Source organism: Ischnura elegans, chromosome 11 (assembly GCF_921293095.1).
Source record: "Ischnura elegans chromosome 11, ioIscEleg1.1, whole genome shotgun sequence".
Classification (NCBI taxonomy): domain Eukaryota; kingdom Metazoa; phylum Arthropoda; class Insecta; order Odonata; family Coenagrionidae; genus Ischnura; species Ischnura elegans.
The window spans coordinates 34,765,306-34,790,600 of record NC_060256.1 but is presented as its reverse complement, the minus strand read 5'-3'; the positions used below and the strand labels follow the sequence as shown (position 1 = coordinate 34,790,600).

At 37.2% G+C, this 25,295-nt stretch overlaps 1 protein-coding gene across 1 annotated transcript in view; it reads right to left on the bottom strand.

Moving 5' to 3' along the window:
• Positions 1 to 25,295, bottom strand: part of LOC124168353 (collagen alpha-2(IV) chain) — a 237,250-nt gene that overhangs the window by 59,242 nt on the left and 152,713 nt on the right. The window contains exon 3 of the mRNA XM_046546550.1: positions 6,524 to 6,658. Within this exon, the coding sequence (XP_046402506.1) occupies positions 6,524 to 6,658 (135 nt within the window). The remainder of the gene's footprint in view (positions 1 to 6,523; positions 6,659 to 25,295) is intronic.

The following is a 25,295-nucleotide window of genomic DNA, read 5'->3' as shown; positions in this document are numbered from 1 at the left end:
TTAATATGCTCAGCTCGTAGTCCCTATACACTAGACGTTTCAGGAGGAATCTGCACAGCTTAAAAATGGATAAGATTGCGCAATCGTATTGTTGATAATCGCTTAAAACCTCTAGTTTAATTAAGCTCAAAGATTAGTTGTTTTAGAAAATTATGTTTATTTATTTTTTTCCAACCTTAATTATCTAATGTCCTAAAAATCCAGAGCATTAAATAAAATTCCGAAAAGACTGGATACCTACCCAAGAAAAACTGTTTTCATGGTCATATACCTAATCAGCACCAATGCTGCTTTATTCTTCGAGTGAAGAAAACATTTATAGTACGTCCATTGAGCTGAAACGATTAATTTCAAAATGGTTGAGATTGGGCAATCGTATTTTTGATGCTCGATGAATGCTCTCGTTTAATTAAAATCAAAGATTTATTGTTCAGACTTGTGTAATCGCACATTTTTGTCCGACCTTAATTATGTAACGTCCTTAAAAATCCAGAGCGTTGAATAAAATGTCAAAACGGCTGGATACCCAATAAAATTAGTTTCCATGGCAACTACAAAGTGCACTAAAAAGAAGTTACGTTGCCATCGCTCAGTAACTATAATATTGATATTTACGAGTACAATGCATTGAAAAAAACTTTCATTAAATGATAATATTTTGACTTACATGGATAACATTTATTTTATATTCCATATAATTTTTTTATCTAAAAAGCGACAGTCACAATTTACCTTAACATCTAACAAGCTTTCGGTTTCTTACATTACAATTCATCCTGTAAAAGAGGACGTCTACTTTTCAGTTCTACCGATTTGCTCCCCAGAACTAAACAACCTTTAAAAAACCGACGTATATAAGATTCCCATAATTTTTGCAATTAACTTCTTTGACATGAAAGATAGCAAATAATCTTAAGCAAACATCCACCTCGCATAAAATCATGAAAATCATACGCAAACTGGAGTCAAGAGTCGCTCATGGACGAACATTTGATTTTATTTGTGAGGAAAAAAATAACAAATGCAGTCAAAACGTTATTATTGTGGGACAATGAAACCCCTTAATCGTATACTCGGATGGAATGGGATTTTTAACCGAACAAAGCACGCCCTTACACCCTCCATTTTATGCACGACTGTACTGACAATAAAATATGAAACGGAACCGATATACGTAATAGCGGAGAAGAAACGATTCATTGCATCGAACAGCATTTTACGATTTCCGCCCCATTAACTATAAGAGTGTTTTTAAATCCCAAGGGTTGAAGACAAGCGGCTCCTTTCATGCATTCTCCACGGATGTCACATGTCGCCAAAGCAGACGGTCCATCGAATATGATCGCAATTAAATCTCCGGAGAAGTGAGCGCATCTTGGAACGCAGATGATGCAACGTTTAAAACGCCGAAGGCAGGCGTGGTTACTATGACATTCGACTCCGTTGATACGTGACGAGTTGAAAACGAAGAAACAAAGTGACTGGCGAGGGGATCGTTAAGATTGCGTAAAACTCCACAGGAGTCAATTCAGATCGGTGACCTGCAACCCACGTATCATACGATTGGTGAGAGTCTAGTCCTTCCATCTGATTTCCTCTCAATAAAGAGACAAAATGAATGGCATAAAAACGTCGGGTTTCCAACAAAATCCTAAAATAACTTAACAAAAATAAATAAATAATTCAATTTAATTAACATTTAATCAATTTCAATCAATTCAATCAATCAAATTAATTTAATAAAATAAATAATTCAATTCAATTTACTAGCCACGATGATAACTTTACGCAGTCACCCTCAATGCACAAATTTTGCGAAAACTCACTTGAGAACTGATCGTTCGCCTTGACCTGGAATTTTCGCGCATATTGTGCATTGCGGGTGACTCTGTAAAGTTTTCACTGGCTATTCACTGGCGTATCTAGGTGGGGGTCCGGACCACCCCGAAATATAAGAACACAATTATTTCCCTTCATGAAAGAAAACAAAATATTGAAAAATCATGAATTTACAAAATATTTATTTAACTAATGAAGTTTTTTCGATTGTGAAAAGTGTTAAAATTAGTTAAAAACCCATGACTTAGTACCCTGTTTTTCACCCCCCTGAATTAAATTCCTGGCTACGCCACTGTGGCTTGTCACGGTATACTTAAATTAGTCAAGAACACCTCTTAATTTTCAAAGTTCGGGCTTTGCTCTCTGGCGGTAGCGCAGTGCGCACGAATTGGACGGCTAGTCTCATAATATGCTCAGCAGTTCACACTATCTTGTTCTGAATAATCTACAAATTTCTATATATGGGAAAGACGCCTCAGTAGCTTAACTGGCTAAAGCACTCGACCTAAAATCGGGAGATCCTGGTCAAGGCGAAGGATTATTTCTTTGTGGAATTTTCACATGGTAATTCAAAATTGAAACTACTAAATACAATTTTAGTACATAGTATTTATTATAGAGCAAAGTAAAAAGTGAGTGGATTGAGTTATCGCGAAGCTTCAAAATCATAGTTTTGACATTTCGACATTTAAAAATAGTGCGGGGTTTCTTCAAGAGCCTCATATCCTCAGAATGGTTGGACGTAGCCAAATGACTACTGTGGTCGGATATGGCTGACCTGTGTCTCAAATATCATGCGATTGCTGTGAGCCTAGTCCTTAAATCTGATTTCCTCAGAATGAAAGGGAAAATAATCGGCAGAAAAACGTTGGAATTAAATTTAAAATTTAAATTAAAAAAAATGCGAAAATAGCAGGCCAAAAGCATAGAAATAATTCAACTGCGAAAAAATTAAATACAATTAGAGTCAATTAGAGTAACTACACAGGCAGGGGCGGATTCAGCATCAAATTTGTGGGGCACTGGGTCATGACCAGGGTCTGGGGAGTATAGAGTAACCCCTGGAAGAGAGGGGCGTTCTCCCATGTAAACATATTTTTTAAATACCCATTTTTCAAACCCATTTTGGAGCGTAAAAGATCATTTTTATTCTTATCAACGTATGAAATTGAATGTCAGACATATAAGGATACAAAAATATTAGAGAAAAAAATTATGATAAAATTTGGAGGGGTCATGACCCCTCTGTAGGGCATGATCTCTGCTAAAATCACAGTACTGCAATCCCAAAGTTGGTGTTCTCATTACTCGACCTAAATTTTTCCCCTCCCAAGAGAGTTCCATCATTTTCGTTACGTTCTTCTATCCAGTGTCCTTTATCTGGCTCAAGCACTTATGTCTTAGCCTTTTCAGGAAATAATTTCTTCAAGTTTTTCCTCAATTATATTCATCGCACAATCGGAGAGCTATAGCATGGCCTAGTATTTATTAAATCCTTCTTTGGCGTATTTTGAATCAGAAACTGAATTAGGCATGACTTGAAATCCGGGTAAGAACCTTAACTTCAAGCAAATACGTATAGTTATTTTTAGCGTTTGATCAGAATTTTCCCTCGTAGATTTTATTTATTTTTTATTTTATGTATTCCCATACCACCGAATACTGCACTTATTAGCCATTTTACATAGGGGAGCTCAACAAATTTAACAATTACACGTGCAGGAACAACCATGCCCTGGAAAGAGGCAACCTACCCAGGCGGGAATCGAATCCACGACCTCTTGATTACCAGGCGAGGACTTTACCACCCAACCTCCACCCCACCACCACAGAGGCCGGTGGCACCGGTTTAATTTTAATACTATTATTTTTGCCGTTAGGATCTCAAAATTACGGAATATCACCGGTAACGCCATCTTTTCGTGCTATAACATGTTTAAGTTTTATCGCAATTTATCTCTGATATTGATTTTGGGTTATAAGTCCCACAACTAGGGCAGCGGAGGGGAAAAAAACATTAAAATAGGACCAAAACTCCATACCCTTTCTGAAGCATTAAAAAGAGTCCATCCTAGTCCCTCCTGAAGGATGCGTATTAAGAGGCGAACGAGAAGGACTGCTATAATCACTATGAGAGCAATTCCGCCTTGATGACTACCACTAACTAAAGGAATCAATTTTGGTAGTCGTTTGATGGACTTACATAAAATTCAGTTTTAAGGTTTTCAGTTTTTAGGTTTTTTTTTTATTTTCATTCTCCTGACGACGTTCCCAGTAAGTGGAACGAAACGTTGAGTTAAATATTAATAGCACGCGGACGTATTCCCGAAAATGAATTATAATAGTTACATAAAATTCTTTGAAAATTTCGGAAATGACACCAAAATATTGTTTTTATTGTTAATCATTGAAACAATTCATTCATGAGAGTACCATTTTAAGTGTTTTTATTATTTACAGCTATGAAATGTTAATATATTTGACCTACGAAGCCTACCTATTGGCTTACCTATTACATGCACGAAGAGATTTTACCTATTAGGCTAATTAAGGCTTAAGAGGCCCCATGGATAGAGCTAAAATCCATATCACTTTTCTACCATATTAAATTTTTATTATTAGGGGTAATTCTGAATAACTAAGTTCATTTGAAGGTGTCTTCTGATATCACTCAATTGATGTATTTATGGAATTTGTTGGTAAAACTTGTCGTTGAGATTCTAATGCTACTCAAATAATAAATATGAGTATAATTCATCCTATCACCGATACTGATCTACCTAATGTGGATATAATATTTCATGCAGTGTATGAATCAGGATAATTACAATATAGTCGAGGTATCTCAGTATGCAGCACTTTTGATTTTCTAAATAGGAGGGAAAAAAGTTTTAGAAAATTTTAGCTCATTGCCCGCATGGAGTCGATTTACGAAGTGAATCACACACAACTTCTTTTTCCCGATCGACTTTCAAATTTATAAATGGGTCATTCCACCACAATTGAACCACCTAACGTCCTTGTGAGTCTCAGATTTAGATGAAAATATCTGTATGGGTCTATACCCAACTCAAACTACTTAGTCTGAGGCCGTATGGCGCAAAAACTTGTGCGATATATGCGCATTTATATTATTTAATTAATTTTTTCGCCTTTTATTGGCAAAAAAGGACGTTGAATCATATATTGCCTTTTATTTCACCACAAAATTGTTGTGAAGCTATGATGTCAGTATTATTTTAAAGCGAAGGCTTTGAGTGCAACACAGTATGTATTAATATATTTGTTATATATTTGTATAAATAGTCATTAAATGCCCTTCCCTGTTAATGTTGCATATATATTTAAATGTTCAACAAATTGTTAACAAACTTTTCTAATGTTATCCATCTCAGAATTAGCCCAAACCTTTATTTTATAACATATAAAACTTTAAATGTCTATTCGAAAAAAGAAATTTCGTTAAAACTCATGAAGGTGTTTTTTGAAAATATTTTAACCTTAAAATTTTCTCCCGCGCGCCGCACCGGCTCCTCCATTGGAAATAGATGCCGTAGGCTAATCATACAAACCTGTGAACGTGATTAGAGGGTCAGACCGCGGTAATATAACTTACAACTTCTATTATGAACTGTCAACGCCGCCAATATGCCTTATCTATACCATTAACAAAACGTATGCTTCAGATGAACCTTATGCGAGAGCTGTACTGAAGTTTTGGATGAGACAAGAAGCTAGCACGACTTAATTTTCAAGTATACCCATACAATAATGGTTTTGTAATGTACTGTGTATTGTTTTGAAATTTTAAGATAGTTTTTTTTAAATTTTTAAACATCGTCAACAGCGACTCTCGTGTAAAAAGTAGATGCTCACTTTCTCTCTAGATGCAATCCCATTTGTCTGAATGAGAATTGAAATTTTTTCCACCTAAATAAATCCCGATTTCGATAATTTTAGTCAAAACAAGCTACATATCTTAGAGAGTATAAAATTTCAGAATTCAAATTGTACTTATCGCGCTAATAGGTTTTTGCCCTGCCACACTTTTAGCGCAAAAACCTTCCTCCGGTGGGACAGAAATCAATGCTTATGAAGTAGATAAATGTATCAAGATGTTTAAGATAAATACAGTGTTTCAGAAGGAATCTGCTATAATTCAGAAGGTGGTAGAGTAGATACTTATAAGCATTTTTGTCCAAAAAATAGGGTCCCAATTACTTAGTCACTGAGCTATGGCAGCGCAAACATTTTTTTGGATGAACTTTGCTGATAACATGAAAACGGTTTTTATTGGGTATCCAGTCTTTTCTACATATTATTTTATACTTATGATTTTTTAAGGATATTTAATAATTAATGTAGGACGAAATTTGCGATTATAATTGTCTGAAAAATTCACCTTTGAGCTTAACTAAACGAGAGCTTTGACGAACTATCAACGATACGATTGCTCAATATCACCCATTTTGGGATTAATGGTTTCTTAGTAGCTTCTTCTTTCTGCTTAATTTTTCATTTATTTCATCCTGCTCAATTAATAATAAATATGATGGGGTTTAACACTCTCACAAAGCAGAATGCAAAAAACGATTCAAATAGCAACTTTCATTTTTAACCCAATGGCCAGTTTTTACGGTAATTTTCCGTGGTGCGGGTTTAGACGTATCAAATGAAGACTTACCCGGACTCCCTTCTCAGCGAAGCAGCGCGGCAAGCAGCACCCGCCGCATTCGTCCGATTCATCCCTCCGTTCATTGAGGCCGCTACGGTTAGGCGCCGCCGGTGCCGGGTAGTTGTACACGTACGGTTGTATCTGCTGCAGAAGAGAAAAAAAGAAAAAAAATTAACATCCATGCCTCATAATTGAATATAGAGAATATTTGTTCCACTTTTTCTGTCCATAAATTTATTTATCATTCACGCAAGGACCCATTCTCCGGTGAATGAATAAATCACTTCCTCCATCTCCCTTTCAACGACGTCTTTCATTGTATTCTTTAATATTTTTTATCCTGTACTTTTTTTGATTGTTTACGTTTAAATTTTATATTTGTTACTGCGTAACTATACAGTGGCAGAAATAATGTACTTATGTGAGCAACTACTTAAATAAATGAATACATAAATAAATGTAGATATTGGTTAGCCCTCGCTGAAATTACCTTAAATTAATATAATAACAGAGGGTAAATGGGTAGGAAGGGTAAGTATACATAGGGGTATTGAAAATTAACAATTGGAGTACAATAATTGTTAAGTATAGATAATTTGCGATTATTAAAACTCATATTGGGACGAAAACTATCGTTTTTTCCATTCCCATTCATGATAAAAAATCTACTTCCAACAAACTATTGCCACTTATCACATAGTCGGTAATATATTTCCTGATATTTTTATGAGGCAAGATACTTCGATTTTTATCGTCATGCGATAGAATAGGTTTTGCATCGCATAACCGTATATCAGCTGTGTATCAATGGTAAAAACTAAATAGGATTCCGAATGCATTTAAATATCGCGACATTTTCCTATATATCGTTAAATCATCCACGTCAAAGGTTAAAGGAAAGGAATAGAGGGCTTAGTGAGCAAATGAGAGGGAGAAAGGTCACATTGCGTCTTAGCTTGGAAATGGAAATACGATTTGCATAAAACAATTCGACTTATGGTGGAGCATTGATACAGTTGCGATACAGTTTCTGATACATTTGTCTTTCAGAAAGGAAAATACAAGATCTCCTCCACTCTCCTTTGAGTTGAATAGCCAATAGCACTCAAATCCATCAAAAGCATTCGACAAATTTCACAGCTTGCAACGAGAATGGCATGACCGATGCGACCATTCGACCAGCGCAAATGGGATGCTATAAAACAAGAATTTTCAGTTCCGAAACGTCTAACTCGCGTTACCCAAAGCTTAGGGTTAACAAAACACGAAACACAAGCGCTGATAAAAATACTAAGACACCAAAAGTCTGGAGAAATGAATAAATAATTCCAAGTAGAATAAAAAGTACGGTAATTCTTCCATCAATTTATCGAGGTTCAAATTTCCTCTATGAAACGCCGCCGCTTACCCAAGCACATAGTAACAATAAGCTAATTGGTCCCCCCAGGAATTCACCACTATTTTTTAGTATGAATCGGGATTAAAGGAGTAGAAATTCAAATAAATTACAACTCGAACGGCAGGTGCGGGTGAGGCGGCCGTATTGAACGTAAGCAGTCAACCACGTGGCTCTATAGCGGGAGATTTCAATGCCCGCATTTGAAACAAACGCGTGGGATCCTCCATCAAACAGGCCGACAGCACTTACGGTCCAATCTGTTAATACTGAGTAATTTTTACTAGAGTACGGCCTGCTCAAAATATACGCGACCAAAGATCAGAGTTAACTGTATATGACACACAAATAGTAATATGATGGTAATTATTATTAATATTCCAATCATCTACTTCATATTTTTTGTTTACACCACATTATATGACTCAGAGAATGAGGTATGGCTTGCATTAACTTCGGGATGATTATTGTTGAGCATGATAAAATAAAAAAGATACCAATATCTATAGGTCAAGTTGAAAAAGATATTCATATCAAAAATATAATATATAACCTTCGGAAATGTCTGATGGAAATTTATCCTCAATGGGATAAAAATACGCACAGGATTCAACAATGATGGAAAACAGTAAAGAGGCACGCAAAGAAAAAACATTAGATCAGTTATATCTCGGCTGACCTTACCATGCTCCTCGGAAGCATGAACTTAACTCAATTCTTACCATTTAATACATTTCAATTTCGGTCGAGCGCGAGGTTAATTGTAATATATATAAGGGTAGAATATGCCAAAGTCTAAATATCACAGTAACAGCTACATCACTCCACCGCATTTAGAGATTAAATTTCCGCATCTCCGACGACGATTACACCTTTTGGAGTGGGGAGGGGGCATCGTTCGCCATTCCGTGGGAGGGTATAAACAAGGAATTTTCATTTTCACAGTCAATCTATTTTACCATAAATCTGAGAATGAATGACATAAAGTGACTTGCGACGTCACTGAAGCAAGTTAATGAGGTTTCCTCGAAAAACTACATAAATGTCATTTCGTGAAAACAACAATGTATGTTTGTATAATAGTCCTTCATATATTTAGTTTTCTATAAGAGGACGGATCACACCCGCCCGACTAGTTTTTGCTAGAGCTTAAGACTGATGTTATCGAAATTACATATTCGAGGTGCGTTAACACGACCCTTGTCATCAGTTGCCTGTACAGCAAATTTGAAAATTTTTCCTCGACATTTTCTTATAAGTAATTTTTAATTTGAGGTACAAATAAATGTTAATAACACTGCACTCTAAATCCTGTCAATATTTAAACTCGATGACTTAAATTGTAAACAAGTAATAAGCCAGCAAATAAGTCAAAATACGGCCGTAAGAGATAGAGTAATGCGCCCTCAGACAATTAGTCATACAAAAATCAAGGCTTTTCTCCGTATAATGCTTCAAAAACTGTTTTTTATTAATGGAATTTAATGGAAAAACTTGTCTGCACGTAAGAAAATTCAAATTAAAACAGCGATTACCTTATCGGGCACACAAAAAAGGTATACTTTCGTTACAATATAAAAACAGGAAATCGATGTGCCTAAACTGTCGGATTAGTTCTCATATCTTTCTAGCCAAATATCTGCCGATTTGTAGGGCCTAAGAAAAAAATGAAATTGGCATGATTTCCCAAGTATTTAAATGAAGTGCACAACCTTTTGGGTCATTCCCAAGATGGCCGTCTGCGCCATATCTTGCCTTCGGACAGGGAGGAGGAATCCAGGTGCAGAATTAGGGGAGGAGATTACAGGCGTCATGACCCCCAAAATGTTATCAATTTTGAAATTTTTTTTTAAGTTTAATGGTTATTGTATACTTATAAAGGAGTACAGGGAGTGCATATGCAAATGCATCGCTACAAGTCCCAAACGTAGAAGTTTCAGCTGTATTTATCGTAGAGCGTAGCTACCAAAATTGATTTTAAACTTTACTTGAGTTTATTAGAGGTAATAGCGTCGTTTAAGTTATCAATTCGAACAATAATCATGTCACATTAATACCCCAGCTTAAGAAAAAAGTCCATATAGCTCGTGGTGAAACATCACGCTTGTAAAGTCGCCACAGTGCGAGAACGTCTGGAGGAAATTGTGCATCTAAAAACGCGATCCAAATATAAGCCCTCTCCTTGGTTTGGATGGCTAAACTTCTCCCTAGTTAAAAATCACCCATATCTCCAAGGGGGGTATTCCATACTCCCCGGACGCAGGTAATGACCCCTCCCCCCTTCGATACAGAATCCACCCTTGGTCAGATATCGTCATTCCATTGTTTTGACTTCAGCCAGATCGATGTGAGTCCGAGAGAGGTGCGATATTAAGATCGGAGGAATCGATATGTCACATGTGTTCAGCGTGGAGAGCGATGGTCGCCGCTTACATACTCCACGGACGGATTCAGTAGCGGAGCAGTTGCGATGCGTGGGCGCCGGAAGCCACGAGGGTAGATAGATGGGGGAGGAGGAAGTGAGCGAGATAAGATAGGCCTTCCGCCCCACACCCACGGCTTCCTCTCGCTCTACAGACACAGTCAAATGCCACGCGCCCGTTCAATCGACCCACGCCATCGAATGCAACCAATCACCTATGGACTCCTGTTCAAATCAAACATCAATCAAGAAGTCCAGGTGAAAAAGCTAGCGTGAAAAAACCGCAACTTCGCTTTTGGGAGATTAGGGTCAAAATATTGAACTAATGGCATTCGTTGCCAGATGCAAAAGGCAAATAAAGCGCAAATCGCTTCGCAAATGAAAGCTCTATGTCGCAATTTTGTTGGTTGGAAATATGTTCGAAAGCCAAAATTTGGCTTTCATAATGAAAAATATTTCTAGCATCTGATTTTACAATTTATTAAAATAAAAAAATCAGGAAACATCGAAAAAGGAAGACCTCGAATGAAATATATGTAACAGGTAAAGAAGGATGCGGATGAGGCGAAATACTTAGGTGTGAAAAGATTAACTGACAGGAAAATTGAGTGGAGATCTGCTTCTAACTAATCTTGGGATTGTTGACCAGTGATAATGGTAAGGAAACCATAATTTATTTTACATTTTACTTGAGTTTTTTCGCAGGAATGGCGTCGTTTAGGTTAAAACTTTGAAAAAAAATAAGACAAATTTCCCAGCTTAAGAAAAACGTCCTCATATCTCGTGATGAAATATCACTCTTGCTACGACGCGACGGATCAAGACAGTCTGGAGGATATTATGAATCTCTACCCGATCAAAATGGGAGCCCTGCCGTTGTTTTGGACGGCAAAACCAACGAACAGGGAAAGCTCTGCGATTCTGTACGCATCCGAAAGGAGAGTGGGGAAGCTTCAGTCGGTGCAAATCCCGCGATTTTAACTGGTGATGAAAAAATGTCGGTCGAAATTGATTTTTCTAGCAAACGATTTTTAATCGAAATTTAAAGCTCGACTTTTCAGAAAAAAATCGAACTCTGTACCTAATGAACGATTAATCGAAAAATCAAATGTTCTTGAAAAAATTATACAAAAACATGTTCATCATTCATTCCAAAATATTTAAAATACGCATTTGGGTAGCAAAAATGATTAGAACTTAGAATAAATACTCATACTTATTAGTAGTAATAATTTACAAATGCACATATATTTAACTTTTGAGATCACCGCTTGGAACCATTCGGCTTCACTAAAATTATTTTTTGAAAGATCCACTGATTGAGATGTTTTCTTGATGATCGAGGGCGTGCCTTTTCAATTTTACCTGACTTAAAATTTGAGAGTTTTCTTTTGCAAGGTACTCGAAGATCATGGCTCGATCTCGATTTCCACGATCTTTGACGATTAAAAATCGGTTTTCGATTTTAATCGAAATCGATTTTTCCATCAAAAATCCTATCAACACTTAATTGATGCCTGCACAGCAGGGACTCATCGGTTTCACTTGTTGCGATTGACAAGACCGAGTTTATTTAAGATTAATGGGTCCATATACCTCGAAATAGAATAGTTAGGCCAAAAGTAGGCCAATTGAATGCTTGATATATTTCATACGTGTTAGTTGACAATAACGAAAGCAATACAGAAGATTACAAGTAAATGAAATAAAGGTAAAACAAACTGAACGTCAATACCAAATCCGTTAGTGAATATTTGAAACGTGTCAAGCAAAACGCGTTTTGGCTTGGAAAACCATTATCTTTCTCTATTTACTTTATGCAGAACATAACCATGAGTTGAGGTCATAAAGGCTAGTCATCGGTGGCTCGAAAAATGTAATTTCATTGCAAGGTTTGTGAAGAGGTGATGTGTATCGTACTCGTGATGCCACCTACAATATAATTCATTAACTATAGCATTATGCTTCGGAGATTATTTTACGAGTAACCAAGCGAATGAACTCGGGAGTCAAGGGATTTTGTCCTTAGGGCTAAGGTGCTACCTCAGAGTCATAAAGGAGCAAATATAGATAGCCAAGTCGGGCAGAAAATTTAGAGATGTACCAAAGGCGTCCACAATTTGCCTGAATTCCGTATTTCTAGTAATCAACCCTGAACCAAATAATTATTTTTTTCCGTCTAACGGTAAGGGTGCTTACTCCATTTCCCAATTGAGCATCAAAGACGGTGGTCTCGACCGTCTTCGAGAGGCGCAACTTCCCTGGGGCTCATTTGTTAACACTTCTACGGAACTGGGGCCCCTCTTATTGTTAGATCAAGATATTTTATGGCAAACTCCTCTTTATCTGCTGGAATCATCCTTTCACCATTCTGATCTCATGGAATCATCCCATCACCTTTCCCCCCTCACCTCCGCCGTCCTCCCCAACTCCCCCTACCTCCTTGAAGATCCCGTAAAAAGAATACAGCAGCAGTCCAGTCTCTCATTGGGTAATAGTGGGTTATTCCAAAGAGACGTCTGGCAACAGAAATTGCTAGTGTCCCCATGCTTTAATATCTAGTTATTTATTTATTTAAAATTTATCATTAGAATCGTTTTTTCATGTTTGCAACCATTCTTAACGAACCATGGCAGGTTATATTTTTTAAGATCTATTAGTTTCCATACAAATATATTTTATATTTTAAAAGGTATTTAGAATACTATTTTGTAGTTAATTTTTCGAATACCCTTGTAAAAGGAATTTTATATTTGGCATTTCAAATACACTTGGAGCAGTATTTATTTATTTCAAATACTTTTCGGTCTGTATTTTGCCCAGCCCTGCATCTAGTATTCCAACTCAAAGAGCAGACATGTTTAAGACACGGGACGTTCAGACACGTGAAAGCAAGTCGGATATCTGAAGAGCGTGAAATGGATCATGCTCATGGTTCGGGATCTCCTCTCGGCCATTATCGTCAGCAATGCGTCCAGTGCAGAAGAGCGCCATTTCCGGAGCCCTGGTCGTTTCGTCACTTCCGCGATGCGATAGGCACAAGTTGCGGGACGAGGTTCAACGAACGCCATTCACTCATTCAGAGAAACCAAATCCACGCAGCGGCCTTCCAATTGTAGTAAGCATGCAAACTAGTACCCTCGATTTTACTTATCACTTTAAACCGCCTGCTCTGCATGGCTGCTCCAAAATCGACCAGAATGCTTATAAACGGAAAGCAAAAATTATTTAAGTTAAAGAACCGCACTTAATATCTTACTATGATAGAAACCATAAAATGAGAGGGACGCTTTGCGAAATATGTATTGGAATTTGAATTTCCCGTCGAACGATAACGATAATTAAATAAATTCTAGGACAAACTCATGCAGCCAATGCCTTAAAAACGAGTTTACAAGACGCATGACTGTCTAACGCATCCACAAAAGCCCTTAAGACATTGTAATGGCGCAATATTGTAAACATTCAGAGTTCATAAAGTTAAGGAGCTTTAGGCGGTTATACCAGGAGGCAACATGGGGCAACGGGGTAGCATATGGCATTGGTTGTCATGAGATGATTGTTTGTGAAGGAAGAGGTGCGAAAAGAAAGGAAAATTTTACATGTAATGCGAAATAAATCCACGAAGCAAACCTATGGGGGATGTAGATAGTTACTACTTTTGTTTAAAAATAAATATTTTGTTTAAATATAAATTGTTTAAATATAAATAATAAAAACTCCATTTATATTGAAATAAAAGCGTTTTTTAAATATTTTTTATTTTATTTCGATTGATCCTTAATTTTCAGTATTCTCTAACCCAATCAACCACTTACGGGGATCGTCGCCTGAATTGCGTTCGATTCCTTTCGAGGAATTTCCTATTAGAAACCTACTAGAAACAATATATGGTCAACTGACCTATTGAGAAATCACAACAAATACAAAACAAGAACGCTCAATATGGCTGCGCTGTAACCAACGGCAGTCAACAAATAAGTCTCCAACTTCAATATTATTATGGGAGGTGGAAATATATTTTAAAGGAAATATGCATGTACGAAAAATGATCTACTACTTGAATGCTTCTACTTCTAAGTGAGTATTGAATTTAATGGAATAATCATATCCAGTAGAAATAACAATAACAACGCTATTTTACTGGAAAATCAGGATAATCACGTGATCTAGGATTTTGATATTTTAATCTTGATCACATTGACCAAAGCCGAAATCAGCTCCTGCTAGTAATACACGATTTTTCTTGACTTGATTCGTCTGTTTCATCTATAGAATCTTATAATTGATTTTTCAACGAATTCCCATTGTCGGATCGACCGAAAATTTTTCGCACTCGTTTGCTTATGATGAGAATATTACATAAACAGGCATTTGAAATATTGATTTTACTGTAATTAATTTAATTTTCACGTGAAGAAGTAATTTTTAAATTTTCTCAGCAAATGGCGATTGTCATAAACAAATTTACCGAAATTTTTTAACCAGACCTGGTTTAATCAATTACATGATTCACCACAAAAAAATAAAATATAAAATGCACTGAATAGTAAAAAAATCTTCTCGTCACCCGGAGATTAAGGTGTGGGTGCGGATAAGGCTAGGGTATTAATATTGCTTGCTAATTCTCATACACTAAACAGGCTCTTCTACGCATTTTTCTAATCAGCCTATTCAGCACCCAAGCTTTATCCGCGTGATAAAAGGCTTATATTTTACATTTCAATGAATTTTATAATTTCAACCCTCCGTCAGTCGCGTCACATTTTGGAGCGCAACTTATCACGCGGCGTCTTACAGACACCATCTAGTAATGGTTAAAGAAAATTCATGCCAGTTAAAATAACTGTTTTAACTGAAAAAAAATCATTCATATAATATTTAATTTCATTCATGGGCATCGGCTATATGCATACTAACTACGGAGATATTCATATTAAAAATACTTAATACACGTTTTTACAGCAATAATAGCTGTGATATATGATTGATCATGTGATTTATTGATTACAATCATAGACGTGAAGCAGTAAGTCGCGTAACTAAAATGTAATGCTTTAAATAGTTGTTTATAAAGTTTGTTTAGATTATTAAACGCATTGACAAACTTTGCAAAGGAATTAGCCTATAGCGTATTGTACCTCATAGTGGCGTCTACCAGACGCCAAAAGCAAAAATATTCGTATCAATTCCAGAAATGCAGTGAAACGTAAAATCATATTAAGAATTACTAATTAAGATATAAAAGCAAAAAATAAAAAGGTACAAGGAAGGACAGTTTCCTAACTTTGAAAACACGATGTGGGTAAAGAAAATAAAATTGCTTGGCGTCTGGTAGACGCCAAGCGGCAATGGAAATGGGTTAATGGGGGCAATGAAACGCGTTAGTGGAAAATACGGAAATTTCATGAAACTTCATGGAATCGACTTGACATATTAAAATGAAAAAAATATAATTCCACATTAATTTAATGATGTACGACCAAGGTTTAGGAAGTGGGATGCCATCGTCTGGTACATTTGCATCGACGACACAAAATAAATTGTCACACATGTAATCGATTCCTCTCGGGGCATTTCCTACGGAACCTATTAGAAACAATAAATTTCCAACTTCCCTACTACAATAATATAATACAGGTATGTCGCCTGACTACTTTTATGAGTAACTAACAAACGAATGCTGAAAATGAATTCAAATCGAGTTAGTTACATGGAAATGGCGCTACGGTCAGCTCAAAGAGATGGAAAATATTATTAATTCAAAATACAATGTCGTTTATGGCGGCAAAACATTTTTTTTCAAGTGATATGTGGGAAAAGCATTTGTTTAGAAGCGCGCAGTTGCGAATATGCTTCCTCATGACTTTATTAAGTACTAGCATGGTGAACGACCATGACGGTTATGATATGGCTAGGGGGTAGGGGGATGGAATGTCCGTTGGGAGGGGGCTGGGACCGAATCGAGGCCAAGAAGTCTGGCATCCGAGACTTCATCAGGCCTCTGTTTAACATCTGCCTTCGCCTCTGTTTGTTTCCTCGGATTAGATTATAGAAAAAAGGGGCCCGCTGCATAAACTGACGAGAAAGCTAGCCCGGGGCTGACACATCAAGGGCCGTTTTCTCAAAGCCAACGGTCACTCCCCGTTGCCATGGAGACGAGTCCATTTTCGGCACAACTCCCTCTAGAGGCCTCGCAATAGACACGTCAATGCCCCTCCGAGTCACACTATTCCAAAATCCCTCACCATTCGCAAGTATCGATGGGATCAAGCTGCCGCTGAACTTAATACCCTAGAATGCTCATACCGAATGCCCTAGCAAAGCAAAAGAGTCCATAGGTTCACCTTCTTAGAATCCATAAAAAAGAGTAAACCTGGAGTAAGCTTAGGTAGTTTGCACCCCTTGCCAATGACCCCGAAATCCTTGGAGGGAATATTGACTACATCTCAATCAATCAGAGAATATAAGAAAATAAAAGGATTTTTGGCTTCCACCATTGCGAATATGATTTTTGCTACGATCAGTACTCTTTGGAATAATTACCTTCAAACCGAAATACAGAAATTGTATTGATCGTGACATCAATTCATGCATCGCTACTTTTGACTTTATCATAAATAACAAAATAAAATATCATGACAGGGTATTTTTTTAATTCCTTGGCTATCTTAAGAAGGACCTAGAGGACTGCATTCCATTAAAATAGATGGCACATCATGCAGCTATGTTTTTTTCTAACTTCTTTAGTCCTCAATGAACTGCAGTTTGGATTATTAATTACTGGAGATCTTTTTGCTGTTAAATATTCCACATTGGCGGATTTAGGGAGAGGTAACATGGGTCGTTACCCCCTCACAAATTTTATCAAAAATTTTACTCATCATGACTATAAAACTTTTCCAATTATTTTCACATTTTATGTCCCATGAAACATTGACATTTTAAACTTCAAGTTGGCTAGTAAATTCTCCTCCATTGTTATACTTCTTAAATATCTAAAATTGTTCAATTTCATCCGATGTTGAGAAAAAAAGAAAATATTTGGCTACAAAATGTATAAAATATGGGTATTTACAAAATTAATTGAACGGGAAAAACTTTTGTGAGCACAAAATATTTTTTCATTACCTTTCTTCATAAAAAAAATGTTGAAAATCATGAATTTACGAAAGATTTCTTTGAAAAATGAAGTTTTTTTTGACTGTGAAAAGTGTTAAAATTAGTTTAAAACCCTGTTCTTCAAATATTTTTCCCCCTGGTTTTGGACCCCCAGAAGCAAAATTCCTGGCTACCTCGCTGGCTTAATTTATTTCTTACCCTTTTGTAAATTGCCCAAATGCCAAAAAAATTCAATTTCATCAATCGTAAAGAATAAAAATGAAATATTTGGTTCCAAAACGCGTAAAATGTGGGATTTAAAAAAAATAACATACGGAAGAACTACCTCCCGGCAATGGCGTTGCCACAGGGTTACACCCCATCCCTTGTGCATTTAAGAGAGGCGCCAAAACGAGTAAGATAGGCTCAATAAATAAAAACTATTTTATTTTAATAAATACTCGTACATAATTGCTGTTTTATACTGTCTCCCGGGGGATTCTAAACTCCCCGCTCAGGTCATGACCCCCCAAATTTGATGTTGAGTCCACCTCTGGTATTCTACCGATTAATGTCGGTTTCCATGGAGTACTTAATAAGTATTTTGACAGTTTCCCCTCCCTTCATGGACTTCCCTCTCCAGCCTTAGGATTCTCACTTTCTTTAAATCTCTCGAACATCAGAGGCCGCAAGAATGGCCACACCACAGGTCGTCGGGCGGCGACCAGCCTCCGAGGAAAGATGGGAGTCTAAAGAGCGCGGAGACGGAATCTCCTCCGCCGCGGCGTCCCAAAAAACAGATGCGTGATAAGCATGAAAGGGACCGGCGGAAGTGACGCGCGCCCTCCCACGCCAATGGCGACAACGAAAAAACAATCGAGGGTGATCGCAATATTCCGGGTCGAGGCTATCAAGAGATGCCAACATCGAATGCCATCGCCCTCACAGCGAGGAGCTCCACCGCGGAAAAATAAAATCAGCGAGGAGATGCTGATTGAAGTCACGATTGCGTGATTTAAAGTTGACATTCCTCGCTTTGCGACAAATCTCTTTCCTTATTCTCTTGTGGCAAGCCTTCCTTCATCAAATTTCGCATTCTTATGCTTTCTCCGTTCTTCAACGACGTCTAGGACTTCATCCGTGATTAATGTTTTTTTTAAACAAATTTTCTTCTCCCTAGAACTTCTCTAGCGGTCTCCTGAGGCCTACTTCATATAATCTCCAGCTATTCTTGCTCTCCAACACTTGTTGAAAGGCCAATTGATTTTTTTGGCTTCTTTAGTTTCTCTAACTACCATTCGTTCTTCGCCGAATGCTATAATTTCTTGAATTTCAGATGGCATTCCATCACCACTAGATTATGATCACTGTCGATATCTGCCCCTGGATAGCTATCGCGCGACTGCGCGATTCAATGCCAATCCATGCATCTTAATTTCGAAGAGTGTCTCAGAAAGGGAGTACAATATTATCGCAGACTCGACGTTAAAAAGCACCTCTCGATTACATTCATACGTTATGCCTGCGATGGATGGAAGAAAAAGGAGTTCGATGAAATGTAAAAACTTGTTAATTCCACATAGATTTAATACCGTACAACCAAATTTTTGACGTGGTACGTCATCATCTGGCACATTTGTATCAAAGGCAAAGAAAAATAGTCACACAACAATTTTTCTTTGAAAAATACGAAAAATGTTTTAATGGATTTATGTGTGACTATTTTTTCTGTCTTCGATGGAAATTTACCAAGTGACGACGGAAAACGCTGTACAGTATTAAGTTAATGAGAAATTATGAAGTTTGTTAAATTTGATAATGTTAATTCGATTCATGAAGAACGCCCGAGACAACGAATTATAAAAAAGAAGGAGCTAGTGTAATAGCCCAAGCGAGCAGGGCTATCTTCAAAAAGAGAAAATCTACTCACAGCCGGGAACATAAGGGTTGAAAAGAGGGAGCGAGCTTCTGAGAATAAAGATGTGAGCAATTAGTACGTTCTAAGAAGGGAAGAATACAAGGCCTTTTGTGAACTCTGAGATGAACTTAATCTGCCACTTTAGGAAACGTGATAGTCTGATGAAGATAATGGTTGGAAGGGCAGAATGGAAAATACAGGCCTCAGGAGAGATAAATTAAACAGGCTAAAAGGGATATTACGTAAAAGTTAACACATTAGCAGATGGGAAAAATGTGTGCAGTGCTGTGTCAAACGAATCTTCGGATTTTGACTTTTGATAATTACGGTGCATAATTATGCCTTTCTGAACACAGGAGGAATCCTCATTGGTAGTGATACGTGAAAATCGCATATGCGGTAAATGCAATATTCTACATCTACATAATACCCCGAAAGCCGCCTATAAGGCGTGTGGCAGGGGGCAGGACACCAGCCGTTTACAGCTAAAAAAAATGAAGTGCTCTAACGAAGTTGGGACTAGCGTTTATTAAAGTCCTTTATGGCTCGGGGTAAAACGAATTCCCATATTTATCCCTTCGGCAAAACATCTCTCTTAATTTATCGCTTCTATCTGACCTGGAAATATAGTGTGGCTCTAATATTATGTTCTCCGTGTCGCTCTTAAAGATATGCATTCTCATTCACATGTTGATACGATACACTGGACTTTTACGTTATTTAAACCGCAAATTTGCCTTTTCGATGGGAAAATTCGTAAATTAAGTGCCGAGCCAGCCCCTCGCTGCGCCACTGGACGTTGGGCCTTTCTGCTTCATACATGGTTACATGTATTTTCATCGCCAGCTACTAAAGAGGTTGAGAGATAGCCTATGCGATGTTAAGCCATAAATATATATTGCCATCTGCCAAGAAAAAACTGAGTTTGGTAATGCTGCACCCCACGCAATCTAGACACTAGTTAGCATCGTGGATGCACAGAGGTTTTTCAGCCAGTTCAATCTAGTTGTGGCCGTCAGACGCAACCAGTTGAAGGAAGAAAGTTTTAAAACTTGTTCAATGTTGATGATCAACTAGTTTAAATGATATTCAAGTCGTATCATTTTTAATTATATACTTTATGTTATGTATGCTATTTTCACGTATCTCTACTCATTAGGGTAGGCTGAAAAATGTCTTTTTTTCAGGATCAAATTTACCCTATGCGGAAGTTGCCGACTTACATCAGGGTCTCAGATAAGAATTTTTTTTCAAAATGGTATATATTTTAAACGGAGTTTAAAGTTTATCTAAAGAATTTTATGGTTATACGCTGGGTGCGATTATGTGTATTTCGAGTGTAAGCAACCCGCGTGGCAAAACTTGAATTTTGGCTTTTGACGATGAATGCTTTTTATTCTCTTCTTTCCAACCATTTGAGTTGGCAGTAAGGCTATATTTATTTCTGTAAATCGGCTCCAATTATAAAATTTTAAAAATCGTCATAAGGTGCCGCCTTTCTACTTTTCATCATGGCTCTCAAGCTATAGCACACCTTCAATAAGTTTTATTTAAAAAAATATCATTAATAATACTTTTTTTCATTTTTAACAAGCAGAGGCATTTGGCCACAACACTTCTGTACTTTCGAAGCAATTTTGAAACTATAAATACTGTACGATAAACTTTTTTGAGGCAGAAAGTCAAAGAGGTCATGACCCCTCCCCAAATTTTATCAAAAATTTTTTATTTTTATTAGACCAATACCCTTTTTTTTGTACCCTTATAAAGGAGTACAGGAAGTTTATATGCAAATACATGGCTATAAGTTCCATATGTAAGAGAAATTTGCGTAGTATCTATCCCAGAGCGTAGCAATCCCTACCGTAAGAAAGTTAAGCTGTGTCTTAATACGTTTCGTGCTCATAACTTTAATCTACGCCGAGTGACTGAGGACGTAAGCATAATATCCGAAATCGGGAACAATATCTTCGTAAGAAAATATCAGTGATTCTGGTAATATTTTCACTCTGGTGCAATAAAATAGTAAAAATGGTATTAATCAGTATAATTTCCAGGCTAAAAAAATAATTTTGGCTGTATCATGATGTTGCTTCGAGTTCTTTTTCACAAAATTAGAATCTTTGATTGGGTTTTCCCCAAAATACTGACAAAGAGCAAAAAAAATGTTTATTGCTGGAAAGGATCACAAATTTAGCAGGATAATTGCAGCAATATAATTCCAAATACATAAAAAATTAGGTATTGCTTACAAAAAGAAGGAAAATATGATCCCAGAATCAAATCTCACTGGCAACAATATAATTTCAAATTTATACAAATGAGGGATAACTTAACAACAAAAACGAAAAAATATTTTCAGGATATAATCTTATGAGTTTAAATCGCTTTGTTAAAATAAAATGCAATTTTTTTTAATTTTGCCAAAATTTTAGTTCCGGGGCCTATAAAATATAGTGAGCAAGGAATGTGTTAAGTTTTTTTATTTATTCTCCTTTTTCAAACTTTAAAATGACTAAAATTGTTCAATTTCATCTCGGTGGCGGCGGGGTAAAGTCCTCGCCAGTGGCGGTTTGCCCATAAGGACTCTCGGACGTCGCCCCTCCCAAATATTTGAAAAAGTAAAAAAAATAAATATCCATTAATTTATAATCATACATCTGATTAATCAAAGCGTTTTTTCAGTCCCATACATCGAAAGTGTAGGAAAAACACGAAAAGAAATAGCGCGAGAAGTTCGTATTTGTAGCCGTGGGGCGCTGGCTAGAACGTCCCAATCCATCCCCATGCAGTTGTATGGAGAGTGGTAGTGGTGGGGGCCGCTGGTGCTATGACGCGTCTAACGTTGTGTCTTATGGAAGTCTTGGGACGTCGTCCGAAAATGCGCAGAGCGACGAGTGAGTTGACATCGCTGCGCAGGCCGGCGGGCGTATAATCTGGCGTCTACTTGGTGCTGCCACAGAAAAGGGACCTACGGAATCAGAATGGTCACTGTACTGGGTGTAGTTATACTATTTTAATTTTTAATTACTGGTAGGTATTGCTACAGTAAATAAATTATCCCATTATGCTTGCGTTTTTTGGTGTTTGAATTCTGGAACACATAAAATCCAACCAGTTAAAGGCCGTATTGACGAAGGAAAACTATTCTCGAGTATTTGACACAGTTCTGTTATGATTACGAATTTCAAGAACCTTGGGGAAACTAATATTATAATATTTAGCCCTTAACTATGTATTCATATCTTCCCGATGATTAGAAATGCGGTACCTATTTTTCAGATAAATTTATCAAAAGACCTGCAGTATTAGGAAAAATCAGTTAACATTCCCCACTGATTTATAATTTAATAAATAGTTGCGTGCGTGATAGGGTGAAGGATTAAATATGATTTAAATCGTTAAGCGCGACTTTAAATAGAGTCATTCAATTAATGTCATGAAGTGCCGCGTACAATGCACCTTTTGTGTGTAGGTTCATCATTTTTCTAGCCGTCCTTGTTGTATTGGTTCATGTTCACCTACTTCCTCAGCGGCAGAGCGGTAGCTGTCTGACGGAAAATGCCCACTTGGGTCTGATTTAAGTGGCCTTGAAGAGTTCATATCAGTGCGGAAATCCTTACAGCTCCCATCTGAGGCTCAGTCGAGTCGTCTTTTTTTTACGATCTAGAACTTATTTTCTATTATATCATGGCAATGATTTCGAAGACATGGTTATTCCAAATGCGACCCGTTGGCGTCTCGTGTGTTTACCACATATGAATCTTAGACTCGAGGAGATGGTCCGTGACGTCCTTTGTTTGCTTGAATGCCTTTGCTGACCTTAAATTCGTCCCTCAGCTGAATCAGCATTAGTGGACCACGACTTCTATCTCCCTTGAGTCGTCCTTATAGTAACGGCAAGACTCTCGGAAAGAACGGAGTGAAATGAGTTCAGACATCATTTTCGAGGAGTTAATTGTTCGTAATTGCCGATTAAGAAGTTTCTTAGTGCTGTGTGTACATTCAAGAAGACAATTTTGAATTAATCAACAGTGCTCGTTTTTTTAAGGGAAATATTAGGAAAAATTGTCCCAATTCTGTGTCCAGGAACCTTGTTCTTTTTGGTCGTATTTTTCGTCGGCCTATTTTGTGTCGTCCCTTCTTTATTTATAGACTAGTGCCCTTGCCATGTGTTCAATCAGAAAGAAATTGTTGTCCAGCGCTGATTTCAACGAACGTGTAATTGATCATTTTGCTGGACAAAATGAAAGAAGGATGGACTTTTGCAATATAACTAAAGGCCTGTGAGTATTTCATATTTTGTTAAAAATGTGTGAGAAATGTTTAATTGTTGATTTTAAATCATACTGTATTCAAGAAGCAACGCGAACACCGCCATCAAAGTTTACATCTGCAATAGCAAAGCGCGCGCATTCTAGTAGTGTTTGTTGCCTAGTGGAAGTCAGTGACACTTTCCTCCCTCCTCAGGTGTTACAAGTGTCATTGCTACCTAAATCATTGCAAATGTTGTATAGATTTGACAAATAACGCATTATGATTGCAAAACGAACAACAGAAGTGTATTGCGGGCATATACGCACGAAGAATGTAGACGCTAAAACCTAAAGTTACGTATTTTCGTTTGTATTTGCAAAATATCGCAGCAAATATATTTTTATTCTTCAAGATCATTGATCAGTATCATCGAGAGTCCGGACTAAGCCGATCCGTATGACCGAGAGTCTACTGCATTTAGTATTTATTAATCGAGCTTTATTAGGAAAACTAGGTATTTTTGTTGAAAAAAACGGAACGTATGGCATCACAGAATTCAATTCGTAGATTGCCGTAAAAACTTAATAAAATACACGAAATATTAAAAAATTATGACCCCCCGGTGGAGTGCGCCCCCCCTAGCATTTGACTCACGAGCCGCCACTGGTCCTCGCCTGCTTAACAAGAGGTCGCGGGTTCGAGTCCCGTCTGGGTAGGTTTCCCCTGTCCAGGGCAGCGATGTTAGTGTACGATTAATTGTTATATTTGTTGAATACTTCGATGTAAAATGGCCAATATGAGCTGTATTATGTGGCTTGGGAATAAAATAAAATTAAAATAAATAAATAGTTTTAAGAATAAATATGAAATTTTTTGCTCTATGTGCATAGAAAATGGATATTAAAAAAAAATTACTCGAAGGAATACCCCTGTCTACTGGTGGTATTCCATACTCACCGGACCCTGGTCATGCCCCCCCTCCCCACCTTCCAAAATTGATGCTGATTCTGTCCCCGAGGAAATCACCGTTCGTTTTTCGAAGGAGCCTTTCAAAATGTCTCACTGCATTGCTGGCATAAGTAGAACAGAAAGGTGAGAGGTAACTTTCGTAAAAACCAGCAAGAGAATAAGGCGCGGAGATAGAATAGCAGTTGGGATTGAGGGATAATTATAAAGAGCAAGCGCCAATCTTCGATCATTGACAGTGGATGCGTTGCTAGGGAAAAATATCGTTTCCATCATCAAAACATTTTCATGGGGAATTTCCCTCAACCAATAGCATCACGCGCTTTAGGAGTTGCACTAGTTATGCGAAATTTGAGGCTGCAAGCTCTAAAACGTGTCATGATCTTCTGGAGTACCTCCAACCAGGGATGAGAAATTATCTAAGACCTACATAAGAAATTATCTATGACAAACCATTTAATTCAAAATTCACTCCTTCCTTTCATCGATCCTTTTTCCCTGTCCCGCAAGAATTTCATTGCACAAGCTTTGTCCGACATGTCAAAAAATTTATATTTTCTTCTTTACCTTGGTTTATTCCTTGTTAGTTTTTATATTGTTATTGTATTTTGCCTAATTCATGATTTGCTAAAATTTTCTCTGAATTTGTGGCACGGCTGTATGTGAAAAGTGATTTAAGTAAATGTAAATTAATCGGAGAATAGTCTTGTAGGTTTCCTCA